General features: G+C 40.2%; 1 protein-coding gene across 5 annotated transcripts in view; it reads left to right on the forward strand.

Moving 5' to 3' along the window:
• Positions 1 to 24,880, forward strand: part of igf2bp2a (insulin-like growth factor 2 mRNA binding protein 2a) — a 64,648-nt gene that overhangs the window by 24,864 nt on the left and 14,904 nt on the right. For 4 of the 5 annotated variants that reach the window (XM_044365782.1, XM_044365781.1, XM_044365783.1 and 1 more), the window contains 4 exons: positions 17,019 to 17,067; positions 20,494 to 20,545; positions 23,056 to 23,119; positions 24,421 to 24,711. In XM_044365782.1, coding sequence (XP_044221717.1) covers positions 17,019 to 17,067; positions 20,494 to 20,545; positions 23,056 to 23,119; positions 24,421 to 24,711 — 456 coding nt within the window. Of the gene's footprint in view, positions 1 to 17,018; positions 17,068 to 18,528; positions 18,588 to 20,493; positions 20,546 to 23,055; positions 23,120 to 24,420; positions 24,712 to 24,880 lie in introns of those variants that run through there. The other variant, XM_044365785.1, reaches the window with a different exon arrangement.

The following is a 24,880-nucleotide window of genomic DNA, read 5'->3' on the forward strand; positions in this document are numbered from 1 at the left end:
CATTCTTCCAGCCGATGTTGGAATAGTGATTGAGGGTGTTGAAGTTCTGCACGACTTGGGAGACATCTCCTCTGCATGTGCGCTCTTAATGGGTGTATATATGCACTGAACCTCAGTTATCCTCAGGAGCTGAAAGCCTTCTCTGAAGTACTTCAGAAGCTCTTCCTATAACTGGATGCTTGCAGACTCTCTACTAAGGTACAGATGCTCAAAAACAACTTTATGAATAAGCCAATGGATGCTGAATGTTCTGTGGAAAAGGGAAACTTATATTTTGGGCCGAACCTGAATAAAATGATGTTTACCTTTTTGAAAATAGCAGAGCAGCGAAAACTACACTTCAGAAAAATAACTGATGATTTGGCAAACTTGTGGAAAACTACTACCATAAGTGAAAAGTGGTATTCTAGTGGTACTACAAAGTGTCAAGTGAAAGGATGTTGAATTGAGAGACCGTGCTTCACCGAAATTGTTGACGATTGAATGGATATTTTGCGGACTTCTTTAACACCAAGCTACGCTAAAAACTCTACTTTAACAGAATCCTGCAACAACGAGTTGACATATTTATTAAAATGTTTATATCTCAGGTTATTTTCCCCCATAATGCTAAAATAGAAGTTGATAGTGGCAAGTGTGCTGATGGTTGTTAGATGGTTGTTAGACCACTATGCTGTTACAAAAAATCTGAAAACTGCAAGCCTGTTGTATTGTTAGACCATAATACTGAGAAATGAACGGATGTTTTGTTGGATTTTTATGCTGCTTTAAGGTTTACAACGGTTAGTAGTGTTGGACCATGCAGCACCATAATGTTGCCAACTGAAAGTATGGTTTATTATATGTAGGGTTGCAACTAACAATTAATTTCATGATCATTTATTCTGTTGATTATTTTTTTCTATTAATCGATTAGTCAAACCTGTGATTGACATTTTTGACCATGGTCTGACATTTTATACACCAAGATGCAACCTTAAGTGTCATATATGGTCCTGACCAACAGTCCATAACAAAAGATATTCAGTTTACTGTCATGGAGGACTAAAGAAACCAGACAATATTCACATTTAAGAGAATTTTAGCATTTTTTTCCTTCTTTAAAAACGACTCAAAACTATTGATTAATCAAAATAGGTTACGATCAATTTTCTGTCAATCGACTAATTGATTAATCGACTAATAGTTGCAGCGTTAATTATATGTGCTACTCTTACGGTGCCAAAAAAGTTAATGTATTCTTTTTTGGGGCCAAGTGGCACCAAAATGTGAACTGGATCAGTGCTGTGTTGGTGAATAAAGGAAATAAAAACATGTTGTGTGTACCAAATTCATTTGTGTGGAACCTGTTGACAAACTAGAATTATGTCAAACTAATTAGTAAAAATTAAATTGGATGAAAACATAATGTCTTAATCAATTAAACTTAAATTAATTATTGTACTACTACAAATTAGATACATGTTGAAAGGATACATGTAAAATATGTAGCCTATATATATATATATTCTTTAAATCCTTATAACTGACTTCATTTGTTCAAGCTTAAATATCTCTTGTTGATCAGAAGTTATTTTATTTAATTGACTTGATTCACAATCATTGTGTTACCGTAATACAAGTTCATCGATGATTTTAACATGTTTGCTTTTAACTAACCTCATACAATTTTGTGAAACCTGTTGACAAAATAAATTTAATTAAAGACAATATTTCAGTTTTTTGAGTGTACTGCCTCCATGCATTGTCTCTCGCTCCCTCCACAGTGTCACTGCTCCCTGGCACAGCTAGGCAGTGCAGAATGAAGCCGGCTGTGTGTTTTGCGTGAGCGGGTGTGAATAGCGTACAACTGTATGTTATGTACTGTAAGCTGAATGTGAGCCATCCTATCAGATTGTGTAACAGAGACAGGCTGTTTATTCTTAGTAGAGTTGTGGTTACCGCTATTGGAATTCTTCGACAACAGTAGACGTCTGTGTGCATGTCATTACATGTGTGTGTGTGTGTATGTGTGTGTGTGTGTGTTGCTCCCAAACGGGAGGCAACAGTTCATTTTGGAGATGGTTTTGTTTTAAGTGGTGTTAGGAGTGACTCCGGGCAGCACGGTTTCCGGTTGCTTGACGTTGTGGGAGAATAAATTACAGACATATAGAATGAAAAGCTTCAAAGGCGAGTTTGATGTCAGAGAGACGGTGGTGTAGATGTGGAGTTGCTGTAGACGATTCAAGAACAAAATGCTTGGAGAAAAGTCTAATTTAACAGGAATTGTGTGTGTTCTTCCTCATGTTGAGTGTAATTGTTGCACACTTGGACGGATGCGCGGCCATGCTCCGCGCACCTCAGGTGCTCTTGGAGCATTTAGAGTATCGCTGCTTTGCTTCCTCCTCATGCACTGCACATCATCAAAGCTGGTTTATCCCTGCGCTCTCAGCACATGATTCACAAGCCAGGTCCACACACACACACACACACACACACACAGATGGGCTCTGATTTGATCAAACGTCAGTACAAATAACAGAAATGCCACCAGACAAAACAGCTCTGATTTGCCTTCCTTGACACGGGCCATTTTTTTTGCAGGCTCTTAGTGTCTGTGTAAAATAGAGTCCACCACTGTACAGTAGATGTTAACCTTATCAACGATGAGGTCCAAATATGACAAATGATCCAATTACCATTTTGTGATATGCTCAGATCCCCCTGGCCTTCACACACACACACACACACACACACAGCCACAGGTTTTCAGAGCAGTTGTTGTGACTGTGTCAAAGAATGAGCGGCTAGGATTTCAGGTCAGCCCTCACTCCTAATAGCCCCTCAACTTAGACAGGGTGTTTGTTAAAGAGGGGAACCAGCCTCGTATGTTTTCTGCCAGGAATGATGAAAGCAGCCGGCCTGTAAATGCTTGCAGATTTGTTTTGGTGTTTCTGTGCGGAGGAGAGTCGTAAGCTCGAGCAGGGCTGGAAATAGTTGTTAAATTAGTGGACTGCACCCTTGAATATCCTTTCTCACAAATCAGAGACCTTCTCTCATTGTTATTAGTGTTTTGATACTGAGCCTCAGGTGGATCTGAGCCTTTTCTATAACAAAATGATTTTTTTTTAAACTGTGGTTTGTCCCTCAGCAGTTTGTTCTTTTTTATTACAAAATATATTTAGGTAAAGTTTGGTTTCTAGATTTTGGTGTTGATAAGGATTTGAGATTTCCACCCTGATGTGTTATCTTTAGCTATTTTGTGTGCTGTTTCACTCACATACTGTAGCATTTTGTTAGAAAATCAAACCAGGAAGACAAACAATAAACAAACATAAACCGTTACGGAGGCTGCAGCTTTTGCGAGTTGAAGAATCGCTCCGGCTTGGCAGAGGTTTCAGCACTACTGAGTGTCTTGTAGTCACATATATAAGAGGCACCAACAACAAACCTCTCCCTCAGGCTTTTGCACAATCACCAATAATTCTCTCTCGCCTTGTCTGTCTCACTTTAAATGCTGCCCACACAACAGCCATTCCCACCCGCTCTCTTCCTCTGTGGAAGCTCAGGCTCCTAACTTGAGATATCGATGTCAACTCAAGATATTTACTTGAGTATTTATCGCGTATTGATTAAGGCTGACACACTTGTCAGAGCCTCCGATAATTTAATTACATTCCCACACACCATACAGACATCCTCCGAACTCAACCTGCTATACCTTCCTTCCTTCCTTCCTTCCTTCCTTCCTTCCTTCCTTCCTTCCTTCCTTCCTTCCTCTCATTCCCGCCTCTAATTGAGACGCGCACACACACACACCTCCAAACCACGTTCAGTCCACTTCCTCCTCAAGCCCCCTGCCTCATTTCACAGAGTAGGATTTGGAGCCATTTTAGCTGCAGGATTAAAGTGTGACAGGGATAATGCCACTTGAGCCACTTGGGAGTCACATGACACAAGATGATCTAAGGTTTTGGGAGGAGCACTATAATGTAATTAATGTATTGGAGGCTCTTATCCATTTGACTCCACCCATCGTAGAGCCAGACACCCATAACCATTAAAAAAAAAAACTGCTCTTTTACAGACGATGGCGAGGAAAACAGTGATGCTGATTAGTTGTTTTTCCCATCTTCACTTTTTCTTCCCTGCTATGCTCATCCTCTGCAGAGGGTCAATTGAATTTATTCTCTCTATACACAGAACCGGATATTGATGTAATTTTAACCTTAAACCCGTTTGTACTGTCCCACCCAACCTGCACGAGTGCGTCCTATATAGATAATCCCTCCGCCTTGTTAATCTCTTGATGGCTTATCGAAGTTACCACACTTTGTTTACTTTACTACACTTCACTCATGCTTTTAAAATTGCTGGTAGTCGGCAATTCATTTAATCTCTTTATCTGTTCTTATCTTTTGCCGGTGGTACTTTTTCCTCCATGTGCACTTTTAAAAGAAGTTAATTCTTTGTGATGCTTAGATTGGTTTATATTAAGTGTCTAACTGCAATAAAAATGATTAATGATTAATTAATTTGATCTGTAAAATGTCAGGAAATAGTGCAAAAAAAATTAGTATCTCAAGTTCCCAGAGCTCAGGGTGATGTCTTCAGATTGCTTGTTTTGTTCAGCAAAAACAGCAAAAATTCCAAAGATATTTCAATTTATAAGTACAGAAGATGAAGAAAAGTTGCAAATTCACATTTTAAAACTTTGAACCTGCTGTTAATACTTGCTCCATTTAAAGTCTCCCTCAAAAGTCAAAAATGACTTTTTCTTGTTACTTCTGTTGAGTGTTTGAGCTTCACTGTGCAGAATGATGAATGTGCAGAGTTCAACACTAAAAGTCTGGTTTCACTTTCAAGTTCCTTAAATGTGAGTTTAAGACATAAACCTACGGGCAGGATATGTGACATCACAACAAAGCCAATCGTGGTTTAATATGAAACTTACACAAATGTGATGTGGAAACTTGAAGCCTCCAGTGCACAAACTATGAGAATAGACTTTACAGTGAATTATGAAACATCTTGTGTCCAACATTTGTATATTCATAGATTCTGGATTATTCAATGAGGGAGCATTTTTTTTATGCTATTATATTTTATATTTATGTCCTAAAACTTGTGCAGGGGATTTTTAAAAATGTAAATGATACTGTGTGATGAATTCATTTCATTTTTCTTTTTTTCAACGGGTCTTGTTGAGATTAAAATCTCTTTTTTTCAAGACAGCAACATTAAAAAACAAATACAAACAACATAAACAGGTTAATACAACTCCCACACACTACATATAAACAATATCCAGCTAAGGTGCATAAACAGGTATAATTTTCTAAAACTATCTTAAATTGAGTCAAAACAACACATTTATAGTAAAAGGAAACGCATTGACCAAGGGTGTTATTTTTCAGATCCTTTAAAGTGGACTTGAAAGAGGCACCATGATTAAAAGCAAACACACAGCTGTAATTAAACTACACGTGTCAGGTGTGACTGTTTCAGGATCTCCCAGGCAGACTGCAGGTTCCCGACCCTGTGTTTGAGAAACGCAGTGTGCGCTTCTCTGTTTCCAAAAGCTTTGTTCAGCCAGCGTCTGGAGAGCAAGGACTCCTCAGTGACGGCAGCTGTGACTGGCAGGGGTGTTTTGAAATACGCTGCTTATTGACCAGGCCTGTCTGTGTTTTCTGTTTGTCAGAGGATGAATCTTCACTCACCTCCTGCTAGTTACTGTACATGTTTTCTCTGTGTGTGTTAGGAACTTCCCTGCAGACAGGGGGAGGGGGGAAGAGAGGAGGGAAGGCGCTCGTGTGTGTGTGTGTGTGTGAACAAGTAAAGCTCTCTCTCCAGAGGGAGCTGGAGGGAGTAGTGAGACGGGTAGAGAGAGACGATGAGAGACAGACTGTAGTCGAGCGGGGAGACAGACAGAGGAAAAGCGGGCGGGCAAACAGTTTGAGGGCTTGCGTAATGTTGAGCGGTGTGCGTGCGGTATTGATCCAGGTTAACCCTGCCTGGACCTACACCTATGACAGTCGGGCTCAGCCCTCCAGCCACAGTATAATACCTTATGGTTGGCAGATTAAAGGATGAGACCTAAGGAGCAAGCTGCACTACTCAACATAAAGCAACAGAACGCAGCCATGAGGAGCAGCTAACAGCGGATCCACACTGCACCACCGCAGTATGAGCTGGTATCCACCTGTCAGTAGCCTTTAGCACTGGGGAGCATGTGTGTGTGTGAGAGAAAGACACAAGAAATACATAAGTGTGTACGTGCAGGGAAGAGTAGGCACACTAGTCTCTATATGTTAGTGTGTCCGCTTGTTTAAGATGTGTGTGTGCGCGCGTGCGCGTGCGTGTGTGTGTGTGTGTGAGTCGTCGGTGCTGTGTGCCTGTCAGTGACAGTGCTGACTGCGTGCTTTGTGACGGAGACTCAGAGGAGTTTGTGAAGTAGCAGTGTGTAGGAAAAGCAAGCGTTTGATGTGCGCAGGACAGGGCAGAGCAGCGTAGCACATGACTCTGCAAGTCCTCTTGAGTCATCGCTCTGTTTATTTATTTATTTCAGTTTTATGCTTGTGGCTCAGTGGCAAGGGAACTGGTTTCAGTACCGATAAATTAAATTGTAAATGCTGTAATTACAGCTGATTGCATGTATTTTGCATGATTAGCAGAAATCGCATTTGCACTGGATTGTGCATAATGTTTTACGTCCATCACAATAATCATGTATAGTCATATTTCAGTTTTAGGTGTTGACAAGTGTTTTTAGGCCTGTTAGGCAGTTGATATAAATCTATTTGAGTAGGAAATATATTTTTTGGTTTGGAGTCAGCGTGTCTTTTCATTAAAAAGTCTTTGGGGCTTCCCATTTAGACATTTAATTGTGGTTTCAGTGACACTTAACTCTTCCTCGGGTAAACAGTTATGTTTCATTGTCGCAGTGGTATTATCACAGTGTACGCCAGTGTAGCTCCCTTGAGAAGACAGATACAGTTCTGACTTATGAGCTCCCTGCTGCAGAGAAATCGACTGTTTCCTGCCGCTGTGGTCTCCTGCTGTACTGGATGTAAGAAAGTTCAGCATAAAATACAGTATGTTTATATTAATCAAGGACAAGAATGACTCTTGCAGTAGGTGATTCAGGATGTGTGAATGCATCTGCAGAGTCACAGACAGTTTTCATTTAAATAGAAACATATTATGCCGCAGCAACAAGCAAAGGGAACATTTTAAAATGCTCATTTCATCGGCTTAGGTGGCACGACGGGAGAAGATTTGTTTTGTGTCAGCCGGGCACCCCGTGGCATTTTAGCGTCGACTGCCAATTAATTTGTAGCGATTACACCTGAAAACTAAAAATCATTTTATATCTGCAGCAGTATGCAAACAGCTTTGTGCAGTCCAAGAGCTCTGCACGTGTTTTATCTTGTTGTCAGTAGATACATGATTTTGTTTTGTTTCACTTTTTATTTCACGGCGGTGATATTATCTGCATATCCTTTTGAGCTGATGTGTAGTAGAAAATCAGCCTCTACGGATGTTTCTGTTGATACTTTAGATTTACGTCACGCTTCTATGAGCCGTCCCTCACGTATGAATTACTTGCTTAGTGTGAGTCATTCATATCGATTGAATCTTTTTGTAATCAGTCACATCATACGGCACTGAATCATTCCCTGGTAGAAGATATTCATCTATTTCTAATTTCCCTGTACACCAATAGTCCTCATCATTGCTCTTTGTACTACATGTAATGGATGAAGAAACAACGTGCAGTGTTTCCTTATTTACATGTCTGTGTTAACCAGCTGACTGAGTGTTGACAGTGAAGAGCAAACAAACGTCAACAGGAAGGCTGTGGCTTGCATTAGAGCTACCTGCGTGTGTCTACCTGCCTGCCTGCGTTTCAGTCTGTGCTTCCCGGCTTCGGTGCCACAGCGAAAAAACTAATGCGTGAAGAGAAACAGGCAGGCAGGTAAGCCTGCTGAATTCTGATGAGTTCTCACCCGCCGAGGGCTGGGAGAGAAAACAGAGCCAGGTACCTGAGCGCTGCACGCTGAGATGAGATGGTTAGAGGCACTGTGGAGCGGCAGCCTTGTTCACTCTGCATTATCAGTGTGAAAAATATGTGGTAAGGGAACAACAGGGGGAAGAAAAAGCAGATACAGTGCCTGTTTTCTTACTTTGTATGATAGATTTTTAGATGAATGCTCAGAGGAATTAAAGGATTTATTAATGAAACCGTGAAGGAGACTGTCACCATCACCTGTTATTACATAGGAAATCTCTAGTTTATTTATTTAATGAACCAAAATCTGCTTATTTTTTTGTCTCAGAAGTATCTGATTCAGGTATTTTTCTACAACATAAGGAGCATAAACAATTTCCCCTCAAAGTGACTGAAGGTTTTCCCTGAGGCTGTTTCTGGTTTATATGACTCACATCATAATGATTAGGGAGATTATTAATTCATTTAGTTAATTAAAATGGATTAATGTAGCTAGTTACCTTTGCTGCAGAAAAACAAACAACTCTGATTATCACAAAGAACTTTGCCCATCTTCAGAGCTTTCCATCTTGAAATGTCAACATTAAAGCTCGCCCTCTTTTGCATTGCTGGTCTCAAAATGGTTTCTTTTATCTCTTTTTCTTTCTTTTTAGGCCTAATAATTGTTTCAGACTCTCCTGTTGTGTCTGCTAGTAATGTATGATAAATACAATACCCCCAATAAGTTCTATCAAAATGATTTAGGTGAAAATGGATAAGGGTTATGCTATGGTTGGTGCCTTCATGACACAGTTAATGTTGAATAAAAAACTGTGAGTGTGCATTATTTGAAGTAGATTTATTATAGTGTCCGTCAAGGTATTGCTTTATTTTACAGGTCGTAATCATTTCCAAGAGGTTTCCTGGAAAAATAAGAATATCCTTGAAAGAAAAGCCCAAGAAAATATTCAGTCATTATTCATTTATTACTGGAAATTTAATTCCACATATATGTTGAATTGTATGCTTGCTTGCAGACATATTTTGCATTTTGCACACAGACCTGCTGTGCAGTGACTAAAAGAGTCTCCACATAAGCAATTAATTGGAGTTAATTGGTTGGAAGTATACAAACTCAACACTGTCTGGGTTTCTCCTCTCATTAGTACCAAACTAAAACATTATTTCCAGGAAACATCTTGGAAATTATGCAGAAATTATCGACTTTCGAAATGAAAATTACTGTAATCTAAATTTACAATTATAAACATGTTTTTTCTAGCTTACATGTCATCAACAACATTTCTGCACTCAGACCGATAAACAATCATGTACTCATGTAAAAAAAAAAAAAAAAAAACATATTGAAGCCAAAAAAGACTTTTTTGGTTGCAGTATATATTGCATGTAACACTTGAGCTGTAGAGCTGCCTCAGGGTCTGTTTGTCCTTCTGGAGGACCAATAACGCTGACAAACCTTTTTCGCTGAAGGACAATAACAATGCACAGACACTTCATTCATACAAATCCTGTTATCTCTGCTCTGCAACAGTTGGATGGGCCTTAGAGAAGCGCTCAGGAGCACTACAAGCTCCGTTTTAATCCAGCAGCAGAGAGTTGGTCACAGTGGGAGAACCGCCGGAGTTTAAAAAGAGGAAAAGAGGGGCATCTTCCACACAGTTGGGTCTTCTCAATATTGTTGACTTGTTGCTTCCGCTCTGAGATTTCAGAGCATTTAGGTGCTTAACAGCTTACGGGTCAAAGCTAGAAATTGGGTTAATTCAGATTAGACGAGTCCATCGTTGGTGTGTAAGGACCACCAGAATGTTTGACCACTCAGACTGACCCATATACTATGTTTCACGTCTACATTGTCATTGGTCGTTGCTGCAGATGTAAAAGGATAAAAATGGTGCAGACATGCTGTAATCTTAGAACTTTATAGTCCATAATGATGCACATAGACACACGTAGCTGATTCTGAGATGATCACATTACTCTGCACTCAGCAGTGACGCATTGAACCGCTACACAGTTGAAAAAAAAGCCGAGACATTGGTGTTACAGAGAAGGTATGTGACTGGATTTGCAATATGAGTATGTAATAGTGTGATTTATGACTGCGGAGGCTTTTTATCTGCATGGTATATCTGTGAGGGAGACCAGATCATCTTTCATTTTGAAAGTCATCAATTACCATCTGTGCAATATGAAGTTTCTGAACCGATGTGGTCTTCCGGTGTCTAGTGTCCCATCAAGCGTGGCCTTCAGCGAGAACAAAGAGCTTTGTCAGGCAGATACAAAGAGATGGAATTGGTGAAATAGAATAATTATAATATTATTTTATCAATTTTAAGAAAATAAAAATAAGAAAGCAGCAAATATGTGATTATATTGGTGTGAAATAATGGTCAGGCAGTTTATAATCGTTGACTTTTGCACTGAGAATCAGTCTGAGAACGTGTTGACAGCTAAATGGACACAGGAGGAAGGAAAATGACTGTTAAATGGAGAAACAAAGCCTTTATTAGTCAGATGAGTTTTGCATAAATAAACAATTAAGTGTGAGGTTTCTTGTAGAGGTGACTGTGTGTGCAGAGGTGTCTGTGGGCGCTTTGTGAGACAGCATGCTCCGAACAAACTGAAAGGCTATTTGGGTTGTCTTTTTATTCATCCAGAGAGAGCCTCCCCGCTGGGCACAGAGCGGCGTGCCTTGTGAGTCGTCTCTGACAGAACGGGCATCAGCACAGAGCAGGGAGGGAAAGGTAAACAAGGCTTTTAAAGGCCTCATTAGACAAAATCCTTGAGCGGAGAGGGAAATGTTTAATCATTCACAGTGTAAAAAAAAAAAGAAAAGAAAAAGAAAAGAAGGTTTTGCCCTCCGTCAAGGAACTCTAAAGGTTGTCTGCACTGAGATGTCAGTACTCTGAGTTTATGATGAATTTAATAATCATTATCTTCTGTTCATAATGAGTGTGAAAGAGATTTTGTGGTATTAAACCTAATCAACTGCAGTCTACCTTTGATGTTGTTCAGTCCCATCTGACTCAACTTAAGTTGGTGTTAAAATGCAGACAAATCCAAACTCATGCTATTTTCAAATAGCAAAGAGTTAGTTAACATCTAATCTTCCTAAGACCTCAACTGCTCAAGGGGTTGAAATTGAAATGGTCACATATAAATATTTAGATATTATTATTGATCAGAACTTTTCATTCAAATCACACATTGCAAACCTTGTTTTCAAGCTAAAAGTTAAATTAAGTTTCTTTTTTAGGAATAAATCTTGTTTCTCCCTCCAGGCAAGGAAACACTTGATTTTGTCAACTTTTTTTTACTGTTATTGGACTACAGCGATCTGCGCTTAATGAATACACCTGACCAGTGCCTAAAGAAGTTGGATACTTTATGTTTTATTACTGGCTGTGGCGATCTCGCACACCTCTGTACTCTGTATGCTACTGCTAAGTGTCCACCTCTGTATGTTCGCAGACTTTCGCATCAGTTGGCTTTTATATATATGAATCTCTCTTTGGGCTGGCTCCTCTTTATCTGTGTACATACATGTGTAAAACCAAAATCAATACGGCCTGCGCTCTCATGATATTCTACCGATGTTGGTCCTTCCTGGAATAATGTATGAAGGACCTGAAATTGTCAGAGCTGATTACTGTGTGGGAATTCAAGTCAGTTTTAAAGGATCGAGAAAATGGTTCTCTTGGTCGATGTTATTGCTCCTACATTTTCACTGAAATTGTTTGTATCCGTTTATGGATCATAACTGGATTTTTGTCCTTGACCTTGTATTTTATATTAACTGGATATTGTGTTCACTTGTTTGTAGTGCGTGACAGTTTTATTTGTCTGTAATGTTTGTGTTTATTGTCAGGTCAGTGTTGAAAAAGAGATTTTAATCTCAATGAGACTTTTACTTGGTGAAATAAAGGATATACACATATAACAGCAAATAAAGCAATTAAACTATCTCTCAAAAGAAATTGTATTAAATAAAAACCTTGTTGCCACGTGACTTAAGCTACGAGGGCTACTACATTTATTTGACAGCTGTAGATAGTTTGCATTGTTACAGAGTAAACTACCAAACAGCATATAAAGTAGTAAAAATTATCTCCATATTGACTACATTGAAATGCTGCTTACATGTTAATGCATCAATAAATAATAATCTAAAAGAGAGCTGAAACAATCAGTCATGTATTTAATCATCAATGAATTTGATAAATGTTTAAGACGTTTTTTAAGCAAAAATGCCAAAAATTTATTGGTTTCAGCTTCTTGAATGTAAATATGTGCAAGTTTTCTTATTGAGCACTTTTAAAGGCACTCAAGGATGCTTTACATAGATAAACAAATTGGCAAAAAGAAGTTACACATAACACCAACATTTTAAAGTTTTGGCTAATCGTTAGTTAAAAGCAGCTTTAAAAAGTTGAATTTTGAGAGGGTTTTTTTATTTTTAAAACAGGGATAATAAACTGATTTTTGGGGGGGTTCAGACTGTTGTTTGGACGAATGAGCAAATTAAATATGTCAACTTAAGCTCTGGGAAATTTTTATGGGTGTTCCTCACTATGTTCAGGCACGATGTAGACTAAATGATTAATCAATCCAGGTTAATTCACAAATTAAAGGAAAAAAACAACATAAAATGTCTTAGTAAGGTGTTGTGCCACAGAAGAGCTTCAATGCGCCTTGGCATTGATGCTACAAGTCTCTGAACTCTACTGGAGGGATGAACACTGTTCTTTCAAAAGATATTCCCGTATTTCATGTTTTGATGATGGTGGTGGAGAGCACTGTCTGACACGTCAGTCCAAAATCTTCCATAAATGTTCTGTTGGGTTGAGGTCTGGTGGCTGCAAAGGTCATAGCATATGATTCACATCATTTTCATACTCATCAAAACATTAAGTGCCCCCTCGGGCCCTATGAATTGGAGCATTGTCATCCTGGAAGAGACCACTCCCATCAGGATAGAAATGTTTCATCATGGGATAAAGGTGATGACTCAGAACAACTTTGTATTGATTTGCAGTGACCCTTCCCTCTAAGGGGACAAGTGGACCCAAACCATGCTAGCAAAATGCCCCCCAAAGCATGACAGAGCCACCAGATCCCCTCACTGTAGGGGTCAAGCATTCAGACCTGTACTGGTTTTTCATTTAATTTGTCACCTGTCTGTATGTGATAAATACGACACTCTGAATGGGACCATTTTGCATAATAAGCACTTTTACTTTTGATGCTTAAAACTACATTTTGCTGCTAATAATTCTGCGCTTTTACCTAAGTGAGATTTTGAAAGCAGGACTTTTAGTTGCATTGAGTATTTTTATCGTGTGCTACTTTTAGCAATACATCTGCTGCTGTTGGACATAAGTGTAGGTCACGTGATAACTACCTGGTCATTTGTGGTAGTTAGAAGTCATATCTCTACATTTAATAGATTATATCTCCCCCCCCAAAAGGAGTTTGACTCACAGTTACTGCACATTGAAGATTATGTTATGTTCTATGTTCATCTCATGTCTGTCATTTGTGGTGGAATTTCTCCCAGACCATCCTAGCTGTTGACTTTTTGCCTCCACCAAGAAGAGTATTATTTCAAAGCCTTTCCCCTCTTGTACTGACAGACACGTGCTCTTTATTCAATCGGCTCCTGTCCACATTCAACCCTGTGACTCATATGGTATGGTGGACTTCATTTGGAGCTGTCTTGAAAATTAGAAGAAAAATTAAAAGATTTATCTACAACATTTGCTGCAGAAGTTGCTAATTCTGTCAGGTCATGTGCACATGAAGAGGACAGAGATGTTATCTCCCCTGCATCATCTTCTAAACTCTCAGCGGGTAGCCAGCTCAGCCTCAGACACAGAAGTGTTAAAATGTGTTAAATGTATTAAATCACTACAGAAAACAAAAGCTTTTAAAGAAAAGTATACGTTTTTGATGTATAATTCCTCCACGGATATATTTAGGTTGGCGAGGGGTGAATAGCCTCTTTCTCACCCCTCTGTCCGCCCGCCCTCTCAGAGGTTAAAATTCCTTCGACTGCTCCGCATGCATGTGCGTATTAGTATGCACGCGTGTGCGCAGACACGGTTTTTCACCTCGTGCAGGTGGGTGCAGTAAATATTAGCTTTTCAAATGAACATGGCCACCCTCAGATATTTAAAGGCCGAAATTGAGAGGCTTTCTTTTTTCTCTTGGCAGGCCGCTCCAAACCAGCAGCAGACAGTTTGGTTACATTCAACAAACATTAAGTAACCATTGACTTCAGTCTGTATCTTCTACTGTAGTTCATTTTGGACTTTGGGAAAGGAGGAGCTGAGAAAGGGCGACGGGTTCAGCTTGAATGCAAACAAACTGGAGGAATTAGAAGATGCTTGCTGCTTCACATAATTCCACAGAGTTATTCACTGATTGTAAAGCAGCACATGTGTCAATATCTGTACCTAGACCTGAACACTGTAGTGAGACAGTGTATGTAGCAGGGTGGCATGTGTCGTGGGTCTTTCCTTTCCCTGGAGACAGACAGACAGACAGAAAGCAGTGATCTTATGGTTAGCCTGCAGCCACAGGCATGCTGAAAATGAGACCTTGAAGAACTGTTGGGAGGCACTGTCACTTTTTCCAAAAGATGTCCATCCAGGAAGCTTCCTCTGCATATTTCAGAATGACAGACAAGCAAGTGGCCTTTAAAACCTGTGCGAGCAACAGAGAAGAAAATAAAGAGAAAGGACTGGCGTGAGGGATCAATGGCGCAGTCTTATTGAGACAAACGTTTACACCAAACTCTGCCCAGTCCTCCAGGAGCAGTCTAACATCACATCGAGGTTACAGTTGGCAAATCAATTAGCAAAAACACAATAGAGACCAGGGCCCTCAGAATTCGTGTGCTATCCAAGCAGACGGCGCTGAATGAAAGGAGCTTTTTAGTTTCCATATTCGGCAGCTCAGGGATGCCAGCGTTTGGGGCTGTTTTGAGGCTTTGAGCTGGCCTTAAATGCTTTTCAGCGATTGGCTGCCTTTGGATGGCAGGAGGTTGTTTACTACATTGAAAAAGGTGATGTGCTTTAGTGGCACAGACTGATTTTATCGGTTTAGCCTTGTTTGGCTACCGGTTGCCAAGAGAGATCTTTCCTCGAACCACTCGCTTTAAACCACCGTCAGTGACAGAAAGCTTTCCGGCCACCATGCGGTAGGATGAACCGGCAGTTATCAGTTTTCTGTGTTTTTTGTGTCCACTGTTTGTTTGGAAACACATGACAGAGGATACATCAGAGTTAAATCATTTCCCTGTCGTTTTATTTATGAAAGTATTTGCCTTTCAAACTGATTTAAAGTCACTAACATAGATTTACAGAGTTGTTAGTATAGTGCAGATGTGATTTACATGTGAAACATATTCTACTCTAAAAATAATGTGTTTGTAATGTTGTTGGGTGGATGAGGAGAGGAAAGGGCTGTCCCAAATCCGTGTGACGCTGTGTTTCTCCTCTTGGTTTTTTTTTCCTCGAGCTCCACAATCAGACAGAGTCATTCATTCATGTCCAGCTGCCAGCTCGGTCCTCTCGTCCTCTCCTCACTACTGACAGGAAATTCTGACCTGCAGTCTTTTGCACCCAGACGTATTTGGAGAGAAAGATGCAAAACCTAGATGGAGAAATGTGTGTTTCTGAAAGTGTCCTCCTGAACTAAGGTCCACCTCTAATTATCGCTCATTACCTTTCCCCCTCTACTTCATTTCTTTACCTCTGTCCTTCAGCCTCGCTCCTGTAATGCCTCCTAATTGTGCGCCAGAATGCTTCTTAAATGGGCTTTTAGGATACAGTTGCTCAGCAGTGTGGCTTTTTTCTCCACCAGCCTCTCTGCTTTTTATATCAGCAGCTCTCATTGCGGAGCTGGACGCTCTCACGTTAATGTAGTTGTTAACAGCTTGTGGTCACTGGGCGGTTTGTGTGGCTTTGCTGTTTGAGCTGACACGCTCGCTGGAGGCAGAGAGAGGCGGTGTGGAAGCTCTGGATCCCAAAACGACCAGGCAGAGAGGGACACTGTCTTCTCTGACTGACTTGTCTAGATAAAGAAGTAAAACATGATGACCAGGGGTTTGAACGTCGTTGTTGTTGATCACAATTCAAATTCAAAAAGGTTTAAGCAGCCACCATTTAACATGCTCCACACTTTGTGTTTAAATAGCAACAAAAAATGAGCATAAAAATTGAAAACAAGAGGGATAAATTGTCAAGGAACAATTGAAAATGTTTATTGGTTGTTTCTTTTGTTCTCTTATCTCAATTTCAAACCAAAAACACCCTTTAAGGCTCAAATTTGTTCACTCAGGACCATTTCTGTCAAAGGAGGCCTGTCTTTGTGGTCTAAGACATGGCTAAATTTAACACATGTCATCACCAATGCCACCTGCGACTTTAGCGCAACTTGATTATTTTATCGTGTGAATGTTAAATTCATTTTTATCATTTCTTATTTGTGATTTATATCACTTCCTTCACAATTTACTTACTTCTTTTCTTTCAGGGACAAATCTTAAATAAAAATATCTTTGTTGTTGCTTTTTTTTTAGTTGTTAAGTTATGACTGTCAGCGGTGATGGATCATACAAATGTTTTTTTGTGTCACTCCCACCACTTGTAGTGAGAGTAGTGAGAATTAGCACTTGGAGGGAGGCGTCACTGAAAGTCACTATCTGCCGTGTAATAAACATCCTCATCTACACACCTTTCTGTCTGTCAGTCCTTTGACTTGTGACACTGTCAAATTAACTGTGGGTGTTGTAGAAAGTGAAATCACATCGACTCTGACCGCATTTCTGCCCTCGTTATCGAAATGTCTTTGCGTCTCAGCTGCTGATGCTGCTAATGTGTGTACTGTATATATACTATATACAGTATAAATGTAAAGTTTGGCTTTGCTGTAAACACAACAGATGACTGTAACTCTTAAGTGTCTGTGAGTTTGTGGTTCAGGTCAGTTAAATCCACTCCGTCTGTGTCTCTCATCTCTGCAGGAGTCGGAAGATCCAGATCCGGAACATTCCCCCTCATCTACAGTGGGAGGTCAGTTGTTTGTGTGTGTGTGTATGTGTGTGTGTGTGTGTGTGTGTGTGTGTGTGGACACTGAACAGCACCAGGTAGTATATAAAACATTTTCCCGAAAATGAGTCACAAGGCTTTATACTGCATTTCTCTCTAGGCTTAACTGTTTGTGTTTATGTGTGTGTGCTTATGTCTACGTCAGTGTTTGTTACTTTGTGGATGACAATGTGAGTGTGCGTCAACATCTGTAGCCTTGCTGGGGACCGAGTTGTTTTTCTCAGTGTGAGTGTCTCCGTCTTCATGCCTGCTGACTCTCTTGTTGCTTTCCACCGTATCAGTAGGTTTTGTCTACAAGCTCCTAGAGAACCCACAAAACTTTCCGGACCATTAAAGGAATTTAAATATCAACTTGGGCAAATCAGCTTCCCTGTTTGTTTGACACATATAAAAAGTCCCAGATTTTATTTTATTCTTTTACATTTCAATGCAACCTGGCAACCCAAAGGTGGCTCATTTCACGGAAAAACAAAAAGGGTTTTTTTGGTGGTGGTCATGTTCTCGCCGTTGCTGCTCAGTTATGCTGTTTTTACAAAGGAGACGTAGCGTGAGCAGCACGTTTAACAGAGCAGCAGCTTCCATCTGTGTGTCTGCACAGGATGCGTTCAGGCACAGTTAAAGAGTTTAGGTCATCTGTGTTTTGGCAGTGCTCTACGGTGGCCCCCGAGGTGGAAAACACAACAACAAATGCTGCGTTTAAGTTTCTAAAATGTTGTGTTTTCTGTTTTGTTGTTGTGTTTTGCACCTCAGGGCCACCGTAGCACTCAGAGCCCCAACATACAATCACTGTAGTTAAGTGTGTAAAACAGAAGAAAATAGACTAATTTTTATGTGCATATGGTGCAAGCTGCTACATGGCCTGTGTAGACAGTCTTATTGATTAAAATAAAAGTGTATCTGTTCCATCAGACAAATGACATCCAGTAGACTTTCCATTTTTTTCATATCAGTTTTCTCCTATTGCACCAGGTCTTACCTAATTTCAGCTACTCTATTGCAGCCCACAAGAGCTGTGATGGATGAATAAATGGACCCAACAGTGTCTCTATAGATCAATATTTGGAACATGACAGAATACCAAAACTGGTGAAAAAACCTTGATCTCTGAACTGAATTTCTCAACTGTTATCACTGACGTTACTGATGAAACAGCACCAGAAAACTTTAATATTTAAAACACAGTGTTGTGTAACGTCCCTGTATTAAAATATCTTATAATAATGTTTGGAGTTATAGCAGATTCCAATTAAAGTTGAAGTTTACTTTTGGATTACAGCTTTTGTTTGTTTGTAAAGTTCACTGTTCACAGTGACTCCTAGTTTCAGACTTGTCATTTACTAAATCTGGTTGCACCAATTCAGGAATGTCTGAGACTTTGGTTTGTTTTAGTTTCTGTAAATCGGTTGCTAGGAAACATCTGTAGTGCTGTCAAACAATCCAACTTCAAAAAATAACACTTTCCTGACAGTCCTTTGCAGATGCAAGTATGACTTTGTTTTCTTTATATATGTTATGCATACAAGGAGAAATATTTGTTGTTTCAGAATTAGTAGTTGATGGAAGAAGGAAATATCTGATTATGCATTGTTAATGTAATAATTAATAAGCATAAATTAGTGAGGTTTAGAGCTGTTGGTAGGTGTATTTTTTCACTTCAGACACAACCAGGCTACCTTTCCCCCCTTACCTCATATCTTTATGCTAAGCTAGGCTAATTGCCTTCTATTTCTAGCTCTATACTGCACGCACAGACATGAGATCGATCAGGTCATCTAACTCTCAAAAAGGAAGCTATGTTATGTTTCAGAGTATAACTATTAAACTACTGATGTTAAACTATAAACGCATTAAAGCAGCAACAGGTAGATGCACTGGACAGTTAAAACAACAGTAATGTAACAGACTTAAGCCTAATTTAAGATCATAGTTAGTCGCATGCTTTTAGGTCTTTTATTCACTTATAATATATGTCCAGCATCTCAACTCATTTGTTAAAATCGTGATTTATATGTCTGTTCCTTGCTCTCAGCCAGTGTTTATGCTAACTTAAGTGTGTATAAATGTTATTTTAATAGATGCAAGTTGGGTAAATGGGTGTTTGTGCATCTACAGCCCTGTATGGCATTAATAAATGCTAAACTATAAAGGTTAAGTGTCAAATATGATGCCAGTATAATAAAAATGACTAATAATATTTTAAAAACTTACTTCACTCATATATCTGTGTCAATTACCATGCTAGTAACTCTTTCAATCTTTCATTGACAGTTTCTGTTTGGCAGTGTTTCTGATTTACTACCAATATTCTAAGATAAATGAGTATCTGCTACAGCACTTGCTATTAATTTGAGCTCTTCCTGATTAAATAACAATAAAGTTTTTAGCATTCAAAAAAAGATTTACTAGCTAGTAGTAAGCGTACGTACATCATTGTAACAGTTGTTTTCTCCCATGTACAGCATTCATTTTGTTCAGACTGTAATTACAAGCAGCTGAGGGTAAAAAACTGTTTACGTCAGCCTTCTAGTCATAATTCAGTTAAAGATATTGGAAATTACTGACAGAAACGATATCTCCCACATAGCGAAAAGAAGTAAAGAAATATGACATGACAGTAAAGCCGCCATCGCTAACAGCAATGAGCATTAAAATAAATTCCCATATTCACTTTAATTCAATTGAATTTGTTTGAATCTGGTTTCTCTTGTTAAAGAAATGATTAAAAAAATGTAATAAAAACAGCTGATTTAGGCTAGCAGTTGGGGTGTAGTGTAACATCTTGGGATAATGTGTGAACAAACGGGAGGTTTTTCTGTTTTCACCCTCTGCTGGCATTGCATGAATGCGGCATCCACCAACACTCTCTTCTAATGTCATCTTTCCAACGTTTTAGCAGTTATTTCACATCTTATTAAGCCAGTAAGTGTTCTTACAGCCGTATCTGAACTACTCATGGCCACTCGACTTACTTCTTTTGTCCATCTGCAAATGTTTACCCACTGGTCTTGTTTGTTGAAACTGAAATATTAAATAAGCAATTTAGCATTTCATTTTTTAAGTTTCCATCCCTGTCTAGACAAGTTGAGTGAATTACACAACATACTGTACAGTACTGTTGAGTAAGGTTATCTTAGAAGGCTGTTTTTTTAAAATTAATTTGTAGTATTACAAAAGTCAAAGTGATTTTAAATGAGGTTTTTGTTCTTTCGCAACATAACCCTGAATTTCCAGTTTTTCCTTCTACTCTCTTTAATACTACCACTTGCTTCATTGTGTCTTGAACACTGGCCCACATAAGCAGCACCAGACTTGTGCGTATGTGTTTGTGTGTCTGTCCATGTGCTCATGTGTTGTACTTTTTCCTCTAACTCTCTCTCATTTCTCCCCCAGGTTTTGGATGGCCTTCTAGCTCAGTATGGTACTGTAGAAAACGTGGAACAAGGTACAGGACTCTTTTCTTCTTGGGTTTTAGTTGCACATCTCATCATCTGGCTCCAAATGTTCAATGCACATGTGTCTTATTTAGCAACACACAGACCTCCCAGTGAGTCAAGTCTCCCTGTGTGACTTCCTCGTTACCATCAACCCACACACCCATTATCTAAACATAACCCATCTCTGCATATAAATCAGCTTTTATCATCTTGTCTGCGTGCGTGCATGCCTGTGTGCACGTGCGTCTCATAAGTTTGACCCGGGGAGCAGAGCGTTTGAATTACACGCAGCCTCTATAATAAGCACTGTGAATTGCCTCGGATCCCCCTTGGCCACAGCGTATGGATTGAAGTGGGCAGACATGGCAGATGTCCAGTAGTAATGTGTCTGTGTGTGTGTGTGTGTGTTTATGCCTTTATGTGTTTGCGCGTGCGTCAGTTTTGGGGAGGTGCGTCGTGGTAATGGGGGAGGACACTGTAGGCGCCTGTGGCGAGGGTTTTGCAGTGTCTGATGGAGTGTGTGTTTATGTGTGTGTGTGTGTGTGTGTGTGTTTGCGGGGTAGTCAGCAGTAGAGCTATCCGTAGGAACTGTTCCCTGTCTCCACACACGAGTTGTAGAAGCGTACAGCACACACACTCACTCAAATCCTCATACATACACTGACGAGCAGAGTGCCTTTCTGTGCATCTAACCAGCCAAGACCAACTTCCACCCACTGTAGTCATGACAGGTGCTAAAAGAGAAGCCAGGCGCTGCTGTAGAACAGCCTACTTCATCTTTACTGTACCAGACAGCAGCGCGGCATTTCCTCTTCTGTATCCTACAACTCGGTTTTCCGAACGTCACAGTTGCACAGTTTCAGTGTGCAACGAAAGCCTCAAAAGACACGTCTGTCCCCGTCTTAGTCGCTTTCCGTGTCCCTGTCCAACACCCTGTCTGTGCACCTTGTCTGCCTGTCACTTTTTGTGTGCCTGCGCCCGTGCGCTCTGGTTACAGGGTGAGGTTTTGGAGGAGTCCCATGTTCTTGTGTGGCATGGTGAAGGCTGCCGGTGGCGGGGCGGGGCAGAGCTGGCTGTGAGCACCGGGGCCGGGCACCGTGCCAGGCTCTGCCCACTCTCCCTCTCTAAGCCAGCTGGGCGCTCTCACTGGTTTTAACCCTTCCAAACCTGCTGTCCGCCACGCACCAGCAGGTTTGGAAGTTTGCTTTTTCACTGATGGAGCGAATCGCTCCGATGATGCCTCACTTTTCTAAAAAAAAAAAAAAAAAAAAAAAAAAAAAAATCTCACAGGAAAAAAAAAGTCCACTCTGAAACTTTTCTTTTTCACTATTTCTGTGATATTGGCAACATACCTCGTATCTCTTGGCTCATTTATTTTGGCGATTGTGTGTTCATGTGTTTAACTTGCCAATTGTTGAGATGGAGTTTATTAGCCTGTTTTTGTTTAACTATCTAAAGCATCTGCAGTAAATGTCTTTTCTGCCAGCTTTGGCACCAATCCTCACAGTCAAAGAGAAAGGGCTTCCTTGTAGACTCATTATTTTGACATTTAGCGGTCACACAAATAGAGATCCACCCTTGAGAAAGCAGAGACGCATTTGTCTCTACTGACAGAGGCCTTGGTAGATCAGAAAGCGTTTCATCAATAAGACATGCTTCATTTCTGAAACCCTTTTCTCTTACTATCACTGTTAGTCTCTCTACAATCAGGTACTGAAAATTACATTCTTCAGAAGATGAAAACGTTAATTAGATTACATGGGTTGAGCAAACGTGTATATACCACAAAAGTTAATTACACACTTAAACCTCATATAAAACAATTTCAAAAAAACATTTAGTATAATAGACAAGTGATTTTCATGCTTGTTCTCTTAGACAACAGAGAAAAAAGTTGCAGTTCAGCCTCATTACTCAGAGGCCACTACTTGTGAGATTTGTCCTCACTTTAGGGCTGCAGCTAACTTTTTTCTGTGTTTTAATTGCTGTAACTGTTTTGTCCAAACGACAATCCAAACCTAACATATCCTGTTTATTAAATCATAAGAAATGATTAATTGATTATCAAAATAGATGTCAGTTAATATAAATCAAATTGACCTCACAGTTCAATCTTTTAAAGCATGTTAAGCACGGTCTTTACTCATTGAGCAGCACAGGACCGCAAATCTTCCCAAGGTGTGTCTGTGTTGTGCATTGCATTGCACTTTTGCGCAGATTACTTGCTTTGTTTAGCCTGTCATGTCAAACTTTAATCTGTTATTGTGCAAGTGGCAGAGAGGCTATTGTGTTAAGCAGCTCCTATCTGTAGAGGCAGCAGCGGGGTCTGGAGGGAAGCCAGTGCGGCGATGACTATAATGGTTTCACACAGACAAGTGGCTCTCTAGGTCACCAGGGGAACCTGGACGCGTGTCTAACTCATCTACAAAGACCTGCTATGTGCATGTGTAAATGTGGCCACACCTTTATTTACTGTATCTCACGTTTTTGTTTTTCTCCGCCTTTCTTTTCTCCACAGTTAACACTGATACAGAAACAGCAGTGGTGAATGTTACGTACGCAACCAAGGAGGAAGCTAAAGAGTAAGCAGCACCAATAATCTCTCTGATGCAGTCAAGTTGCAAGAATAAGGCTCGGGGTACACTTGCTTTTTACCAACGTACATGCACAGACAAGCAGCTGCAACACAATCAGTATTGTCCGCAATGTGTTCTTTGTGTGTACCTGGAGGATTAAAAAGTATATCCACTAGGGTCGGATCAAGGTCAAATCCTCTCTGGCTGACACTGGAAAATCTTTCTCGATTTTGCAGAACGTAAGCATAATTAAAAACGGTGACACCCAAGGAGGCTACTATAATGTTAATGTTGAGATCACAGCAGAAAAAAGAGCAGCAGCAGCAACAAGTTTCTATTAGAGTTTGTTCACATTAAGCCGAGTTTGTTCAGCATTAAAAACGTCTCCAGAGTGGATCAATTTCAAACCGCCAGCCTTTTGGAAAACGATGATGTAATCCTGCCCAGTTGCTGTTGTCGTGCGTCTGGCAGTAAACGTAAGAAGACAACCTTTTGTCGTCTCTCTGTGTGATCACTCATTTCAAATATTTCCAGTCACACGGTGCAGCTGTTGTATGCGGGAATGATTGATGGGTTAAGAGGTAGTACTCTTGATCCGCAATCAAAACTACTCTGACACCACAAACAGTAAAATATGTAAATGACAAAAACCAAACTGTGAATTCAGCTGTATTAAAACAGAGTACATCACAGCCAGCGCCCTGCCAGGCATTGGCTGTGATGTGCAGTTTAATCGTTTGTCAACTAAATAAAGGACGACTTTAGCGCTTTAGATGAGATTTAGCACTTTACTCTTTGCTCAGATGTTTCTTTAACTTCGTTTTCACACATGAACATAGTTTAAAAAACTAGCCGGCATATTGTGGACATAGTCTTAGTGCTTCTTTAAATCTCTCCACCTTTGTTGCTGTTGCTTGTTCAGAGTGTGCTGCCGACTTTGCTTCAAATCCTAATATACTTCCACTGTTTATGTGCTTAAATGTCTTCATTCCTTATGACGTGCACAGTAAATGTGAGGTAGCCGTCATGTGCACATGTGTCATTAAAAGCAAGTATATCAGAGACTTGAGAAGATATCTGATCTTTCATTTAAGACAGTATTTCTTTATTGTATTCATGTATCTATTTATGTGATTTACATCGACAGACTCATCATTATTATGCCGCATACTTCTTATTCTCTTATTCCTCCTTCCCTCTCCTCTTCCTCCTCCTCTTCATGTCTCATCCTTTGTTCTTCTTCCTTTCTCTCTCCTCATCATCTTCTGCTCCTCTTCCTCCTCCACCTTGTGTTCACTACCCCCCAGAGCCATTGAGAAGTTGACAGGACACCAGTTTGACGACTACTCCTTCAACGTGTCATATATCATGGACATGGATGCTGCTCCGCCCGTCCAGGCTGCTCGCACACGGCGCGGGGGTCGATCGTCCCGGGACCAGGGCACTCCTCAGCCTGGGCCCTCAGGAGGCTTCGGCGCTCTGCGCCCCCGGCAACACGACTTCCCCCTGCGCATGCTCGTGCCTACTCAGTTCGTGGGAGCCATCATCGGCAAGGAGGGCCTCACCATCAAGAATGTCACCAAACAGACGCAGTCCAAGTAAGATACTCTGATGAAGACTCTCGTTAATTACGCTAAATCTTTCCTGGTGGTTTTTTGTCTTTCCTTCTTTGTTCATGGTCTTTTTAACTCTCAGACAGCTCTGCTCTAATTTTGTTGAAGCTTGAATTCATAAAAAAAATCAATGAAGTCCAATTGTCTGACGTGG

This window comes from Thunnus albacares, chromosome 11, assembly GCF_914725855.1.
Source record: "Thunnus albacares chromosome 11, fThuAlb1.1, whole genome shotgun sequence".
Lineage (NCBI taxonomy): Eukaryota > Metazoa > Chordata > Actinopteri > Scombriformes > Scombridae > Thunnus > Thunnus albacares.